The following is a 7,500-nucleotide window of genomic DNA, read 5'->3' as shown; positions in this document are numbered from 1 at the left end:
ATACACTGACACACATGGTAGGAACACACACAGAGCCGATACACTGTCACACATGGTAGGAACACACACAGAGCCGATACACTGTCACACATGGTAGGAACACACACAGAGCCGATACACTGACACACATGGTAGGAACACACACAGAGCCGATACACTGACACACATGGTAGGAACACACACAGAGCCGATACACTGAGCCGATACACTGTCACATGGTAGGAACACACCAGAGCCGATACACTGACACACATGGTAGGAACACACACAGAGCCGATACACTGACACACATGGTAGGAACACACACAGAGCCGATACACTGACCACAGGCCCATGTTGTGTTATAGAATAATATTGGATCCAGGACTCACTGGTTGTTGATGAGGATGTGGGTCTTTCTCCTCCTTGTCTGACTGGGTCTTTCTCCTCCTTGTCTGACTGGGTCTTTCTCCTCCTTGTCTGACTGGGTCTTTCTCCTCCTTGTCTGACTGGGTCTTTCTCCTCCTTGTCTGACTGGGTCTTTCTCCTCCTTGTCTGACTGGGTCTGTCTCCTTGTCTGACTGGGTCTTTCTCCTCCATCTTCTTGTCTGACTGGGTCTTTCTCCTCCATCTTGTCTGACTGGGTCTTTCTCCTCCTTGTCTGACTGGGTCTTTCTCCTCCTTGTCTGACTGGGTCTTTCTCCTCCTTGTCTGACTGGGTCTTTCTCCTCCATCTTCTTGTCTGACTGGGTCTTTCTCCTCCATCTTGTCTGACTGGGTCTTTCTCCTCCTTTGTCTGACTGGGTCTTTCTCCTCCTTGTCTGACTGGGTCTTTCTCCTCCTTGTCTGACTGGGTCTTTCTCCTCCTTGTCTGACTGGGTCTTTCTCCTCCATCTTCTTGTCTGACTGGGTCTTTCTCCTCCATCTTCTTGTCTGACTGGGTCTTTCTCCTCCTTGTCTGACTGGGTCTTTCTCCTCCTTGTCTGACTGGGTCTTTCTCCTCCTTGTCTGACTGGGTCTTTCTCCCCATCCAGCCATCCCAGCACTGCAGCCTATAGTCCATGACCTGTTTGTTCTGAGAGGCTCCAACAAGGCTGATGCTGGGAAGGAGTTGGACACCCAGAAAGAGGTGGTGGTCTCCATGCTGCTGAGACTCATACAGTACCACCAGGTAAACACACTCTGGAACCATGAAACCTTTGTACTTTGGAACCTTTGTACTTTGGAATCTTGGTACTTTGGAACCTTTGTACTTTGGAACCTTTGTACTTTGGAATCTTGGTACTTTGGAATCTTGGTACTTTGGAATCTTGGTACTTTGGAACCTTTGTACTTTGGAACCTTGGTGCTTTGGAACCTTTGTGCTTTGGAACCTTTGTGCTTTGGAACCTTTGTACTTTGGAATCTTGGTACTTTGGAAGCTTTGTGCTTTGGAACCTTTGTGCTTTGGAACCTTTGTACTTTGGAATCTTGGTACTTTGGAACCTTTGTGCTTTGGAACCTTTGTGCTTTGGAACCTTTGTGCTTTGGAACCTTTGTACTTTGGAATCTTGGTACTTTGGAACCTTTGTGCTTTGGAACCTTTGTACTTTGGAATCTTGGTACTTTGGAACCTTTGTGCTCTGGAACCTTTGTGCTTTGGAACCTTTGTACTTTGGAATCTTGGTACTTTGGAATCATGAAATATTTGATCCATGCAACCATTACAACCATGTAACATTTTCACCTGTGTGACCTTTGACCTCTGTGTGTCTGTGTTTAGGTGCTGGAGATGTTCATCCTGGTCCTCCAGCAGTGTCACAAGGAGAACGAGGACAAGTGGAAGAGACTGTCCAGACAGATCGCTGACATCATACTGCCCATGATAGGAAAACAACAGGTACGACCACAGTGAGAGAAACAGATAGCTTGTAAACTTATTTGAAGTTATTCCTGTACTGCCTGTTCCTAACACAGGACCTGAGGTGGACCTGAGGTGTCATAGCAACACAGGACCTGAGGTGTCATGTCATAGTAACACAGGACCTGAGGTGGTGTCAGTAGTAACACAGGACCTGAGGTAGTAACACAGGACCTGTCATGAGGTAGTAACCTGACAGGACCTGAGGTGGACCTGTGTCACAGGACCTGAGGTAACACAGGACCTGAGGTGGGACCTGTCACAGGACCTGAGTAACACAGGACCTGAGGTGGTGTCATAGTAACACAGGACCTGAGGTGGTGTCATAGCAACACAGGACCTGAGGTGGTGTCATAGCAACACAGGACCTGAGGTGGTGTCATGAGGTAACACAGGACCTGAGGTCATAGTAACACAGGACCTGGTGTGAGGTAGTAACATAGTAACACAGGACCTGAGGTGTGTCACAGGACCTGAGGTAGTAACACAGGACCTGAGGTAGTAAGGACCTGACAGGACCTGAGGTAGTAACACAGGACCTGAGGTAGTAACACAGGACCTGAGGTGGTAACACAGGACCTGAGGTAGTAACACAGGACCTGAGGTAGTAACACAGGACCTGAGGTAGTAACACAGGACCTGAGGTAGTAACACAGGACCTGAGGTAGTAACACAGGACCTGAGGTAGTAACACAGGACCTGAGGTAACACAGGACCTGAGGTGAGGTAGTAACACAGGACCTGAGGTAGTAACACAGGACCTGAGGTAGTAACACAGGACCTGAGGTAGTAACACAGGACCTGAGGTAGCAACACAGGACCTGAGGTAGCAACACAGGACCTGAGGTAGCAACACAGGACCTGAGGTAGCAACACAGGACCTGAGGTAGTAACACAGGACCTGAGGTAGCAACACAGGACCTGAGGTAGCAACACAGGACCTGAGGTAGTAACACAGGACCTGAGGTGGTGTCTACTGATTCAGTGTTCTGTCCTAGGTGATGTCATAGTGGTAACACATGGTAACACAGTGTTCTGTCCTAGGTGATGTCATAGTGGTAACACAGTGTTCTGTCCTAGGTGATGTCATAGTGGTAACACATGGTAACACAGTGTTCTGACCTAGGTGATGTCATAGTGGTAACACACGGTAACACAGTGTTCTGTCCTAGGTGATGTCATAGTGGTAACACATGGTGTTCTGTCCTAGATGCACCTGGACTCCCCTGAGGCTCTGGGAGTGTTGAACACTCTGTTTGAGACGGTCGCTCCCTCCTCTCTCCGCCCGGTAGATATGCTGCTGAAGGGAATGTTCACTACACCTGCTACCATGGTGAGACACGGATTTTGAGCTTTTTGGATAATTAAATTGTTGTCAGGTCTTTACTGAGGCTAACTTTCTCTACCTCCTCCCTCCCTCCCTCCCTCCCTCCCCCCCTCCCTCCCCCTCCCTCCCTCCCTCCCTCCCTCCCTCCCTCCCTCCCTCCCTCCCTCCCTCCCTCCCTCCCTCCCTCCCTCCCTCCCTCCCTCCCTCTCCTCCTCTCTCCTCTCTCTCCTCCCTCCTCCTCTCTCTCTCCTGTCTCTCCCTCCTCTCTCCCTCTCCTCCTCTCTCCTCTCTCTCTCCCTCCCTCCTCCTCTCTCTCTCTCCCTGTCTCTCCCTCCTCTCTCCCTCCCTCCTCCTCTCTCCTCCCTCCCCAGGCTAATGTCAACACAGTTCAGCTGTGGGTGTCAGGTGTCCTGGCTGTCCTCCGAGTCCTCATCTCTCAGTCCACTGAAGACATAGTCCTCTCTCGTGTCCACGAGCTCTCCCTCTCTCCTCTCCTCCTCTCCTGTCCCACCATCCGACGTCTCCGCGACGACAGCAGCCTCTCGTCGCCACCGCCTCTGGCGACCCCGGCAACTGTCGCCCCCGACAACCAGGAGGCCAACGGAGAGCGGGTGCCGCCGGAGGAGACGTTTGCCAGGTGAGTGCAGGATCGGGTCTTCACGGTTGCTCTGTGGTTATTATGGTTACCCCCCAGGTACATACTTTTAGGGGTCAAAGTTGACTCTTGATCATTTAGGAATATGAGAGAGCGCGATATTTAAAAAATTGTCAACTTCACTTTAAAAAAATACAGTACCAGTCAAAAGTTTGGACACATCTACTCATTCAAGGGTTTTTCTTTTATTTTTACTCTTTTCTACATTGTAGAATAATAGTGACGACATCAAAACTATGAAATAACACATACGGAATCATGTCGTAACCAAAAAAAAGTGTTAAACAAATCAAAATATATTTTTGATTTGAGATTCTTCAAAGTAGCCACCCTTTGCCTTGATGCCAGCTTTGCACACTCTTGGCATTCTCTCAACCAGCTTCACCTGGAATGCTTTTCCAACAGTCTTGAAGGAGTTCCCACATATGCTGAGCACTTGTTGGCTGCTTTTCCTTCACTCTGCGGTACAGCTCATCCCAATTGGGTTGAGGTCGGGTGATTGTGGAGGCCATGTAATCTTATGCAGCACTCCATCACTCTCCTTCTTGGTCAGACAGCCCTCACACAGCCTGGAGGTGTGTTGGGTCATTGTCCTGTTGAAAAACAAATGATAGTCCCACTAAGTGCAAACCTGATGGGATGGCGTATGCTGTGGTAGTCTTGCTGGTTACGTGTGCCTTGAATTCTAAATAAACCACCGACAGTGTTACCAGCAAAGCACCATCACACCTCCTCCTCCATGCTTCACGGTGGGAACCACACATGTGAAGATCATCTACTCTGCATCTCACAAAGACATTCCGGTTGGAACCAAAAATCTCACATTACACAGTACTCATCAGACCAAAGGACAGATTTCCACCGGTCTAATGTCCATTGCTTGTGTTTCTTGGCCCAAGCAAGTCTCTTCTTCTTATTGGTGTCCTTTTAGTAGTGGTTTCTTTGCAGCAGTTCGACCATGAAGGCCTTATTAGATGACTAGGAGTGATGCTAGATGACTCCTCTCCTCTCATCTCTCCAGGTTCCTACTCCAGCTAGTAGGAGTGATGCTAGATGACTCCTCTCCTCTCCTCTCTCCAGGTTCCTACTCCAGCTAGTAGGAGTGATGCTAGATGACTCCTCTCCTCTCCAGGTTCCTACAACAGCTAGTAGGAGTGATGCTAGATGACTCCTCTCCTCTCCTCTCTCCAGGTTCCTACTCCAGCTAGTAGGAGTGATGCTAGATGACTCATCTCCTCTCCTCTCTCCAGGTTCCTACTCCAGCTAGTAGGAGTGATGCTAGATGACTCATCTCCTCTCTCCAGTTTCTTACTCCAGCTAGTAGGAGTGATGCTAGATGACTCCTCTCCTCTCCTCTCTCCAGGTTCCTACTCCAGCTAGTAGGAGTGATGCTAGATGACTCCTCTCCTCTCTCCAGTTTCTTACTCCAGCTAGTAGGAGTGATGCTAGATGACTCCTCTCCTCTCTCCAGTTTCTTACTCCAGCTAGTAGGAGTGATGCTAGATGACTCCTCTCCTCTCTCCAGTTTCTTACTCCAGGTAGTAGGAGTGATGCTAGATGACTCCTCTCCTCTCCTCTCTCCAGGTTCCTACTCCAGCTAGTAGGAGTGATGCTAGATGACTCCTCTCCTCTCCTCTCTCCAGGTTCCTACTCCAGCTAGTAGGAGTGATGCTAGATGACTCCTCTCCTCTCCTCTCTCCAGGTTCCTACTCCAGCTAGTAGGAGTGATGCTAGATGACTCCTCTCCTCTTCCAGGTTCCTACTCCAGCTAGTAGGAGTGATGCTAGATGACTCCTCTCCTCTCCTCTCTCCAGGTTCCTACTCCAGCTAGTAGGAGTGATGCTAGATGACTCCTCTCCTCTCCTCTCCTCTCTCCAGGTTCCTACTCCAGCTAGTAGGAGTGATGCTAGATGACTCCTCTCCTCTCCTCTCTCCAGGTTCCTACTCCAGCTAGTAGGAGTGATGCTAGATGACTCCTCTCCTCTCCTCTCTCCAGGTTCCTACTCCAGCTAGTAGGAGTGATGCTAGATGACTCCTCTCCTCTCCTCTCTCCAGGTTCCTACTCCAGCTAGTAGGAGTGATGCTAGATGACTCCTCTCCTCTCCTCTCTCCAGGTTCCTACTCCAGCTAGTAGGAGTGATGCTAGATGACTCCTCTCCTCTCCTCTCTCCAGGTTCCTACTCCAGCTAGTAGGAGTGATGCTAGATGACATCTCGACCAGACAGGTGAAGGTTGACATGACAGAACAGCAACACACGTTCTACTGTCAACAGCTGGGGACTCTGTTAATGTGTCTCATACACATCTTCAAGAGTGGTGAGTGGACAAGAACTAGATAGATATATATACACACACTCACATTTAGAGACATATATATGAAAGTGAATATGATCTCTCTCTCTCTCTCTCTCTCTCTCTCTCTCTCTCTCTCTCTCCCTCCCTCTCTCTCTCCTCCCTCCCTCCCTCTCTCTCTCTCTCTCTCCCTCCCCTCCCTCCCTCCTCTCCTCTCTCTCCCATCCCTCCCTCTCTCTCTCTCCCATCCCTCCCCCATCTCTCTCTCTCTCTCTCCTCCCATCCCCCCCTCCTCTCTCCCTCTCTCTCTCTCTCTCTCTCTCTCCCTCCCTCCCCTCTCTCTCTCCCATCCCTCCCCTCCCTCTCTCTCTCTCTCCCCTCTCTCTCTCTCTCTCCCCATCCCTCCCTTCTCTCTCTCTCTCCCATCCCTCCCCCCTCTCTCTCTCTCTCTCCCATCCCTCCCTCCCCCTCTCTCTCTCTCTCTCCTGGTCCCTCCCTCCCCCCCCTCTCTCTCTCTCTCTCTCCCCATCCCTCCTCCCCCCCTCTCTCTCTCCCATCTCCCCCCCCTCCTATCTCTCTCTCCCATCCCCCCTCTCTCTCTCTCTCTTCCATCCCTCCTCCCCCTCTCTCTCTCTCCCATCCCTCCCTCTCTCTCTCTCTCCCATCCCTCCCCTCTCTCTCTCTCTCTCTCTCTCTCTCTCTCTCTCTCTCTCTCCCATCCCTCCCCCCTCTCTCTCTCCCCTCCCTCTCTCCCTCCCTCCTCTCTCCTCTCTCTTTCTCTCTCCCTCCTCTCTCTCTCTCCCATCCCTCCTCTCTCCCTCTCTTTCTCTCTCTGTCCCATCCCTCCCTCCTCTCTCTCTCTCCCATCCCTCCCCCCTCTCTCTCCAGGCATGTTCCGTAGGATCACAGCAGCAGCCACCCGTCTCCTGAAGGGTGAGGCTGTTCTGGGTGCAGGTCCAGGGGTCAGTGGTGTCTTCTACCCCCTAGAGGGTCTTAATGCCATGGTGGGCTGCCTGGTGACCACACACCCCTCTCTGGTTCTACTCTGGTGCCAAGTCCTCCTCATCATCAACTACACCAACTACAGCTGGTGGACAGAGGTACACCAGACACCCAGGTAGGTCTCTCTCTGAGGTACACCAGACACCCAGGTAGGTATCTTTTTCTCTCTCTCTCTGTCTCTCTCTCTTTCTTTCTCTCTCTCTGTCTCTCTCTCTCTCTGTCTCTCTCTCTCTCTGTCTCTCTCTTTCTTTCTCTCTCTCTCTCTTTCTTTCTCTCTCTCCCTCTCTCTGTCTCTCTCTCTCTCTCTCTCTCTCTCTCTCTCTCTCTGTCTCTTTCTCTCTCTGT

The 7,500-nt window shown here is 50.8% G+C and overlaps 1 protein-coding gene across 1 annotated transcript in view; it reads left to right on the top strand.

The window, feature by feature from the left end:
• Positions 1-7,500, top strand: part of LOC112241182 (huntingtin-like) — a gene marked incomplete at its 3' end in the record, with an annotated part of 111,621 nt that overhangs the window by 60,743 nt on the left and 43,378 nt on the right. Inside the window, 6 exon segments of the mRNA XM_042315072.1 lie at positions 1,014-1,150; positions 1,742-1,858; positions 3,090-3,212; positions 3,578-3,843; positions 6,035-6,177; positions 7,042-7,270. Of these exon segments, the coding sequence (XP_042171006.1) occupies positions 1,014-1,150; positions 1,742-1,858; positions 3,090-3,212; positions 3,578-3,843; positions 6,035-6,177; positions 7,042-7,270 (1,015 nt within the window).

This window comes from Oncorhynchus tshawytscha, unplaced genomic scaffold (assembly GCF_018296145.1).
Source record: "Oncorhynchus tshawytscha isolate Ot180627B unplaced genomic scaffold, Otsh_v2.0 Un_contig_5117_pilon_pilon, whole genome shotgun sequence".
Classification (NCBI taxonomy): Eukaryota; Metazoa; Chordata; class Actinopteri; order Salmoniformes; family Salmonidae; genus Oncorhynchus; species Oncorhynchus tshawytscha.
This window is presented reverse-complemented; position numbering and strand designations above follow the sequence as displayed.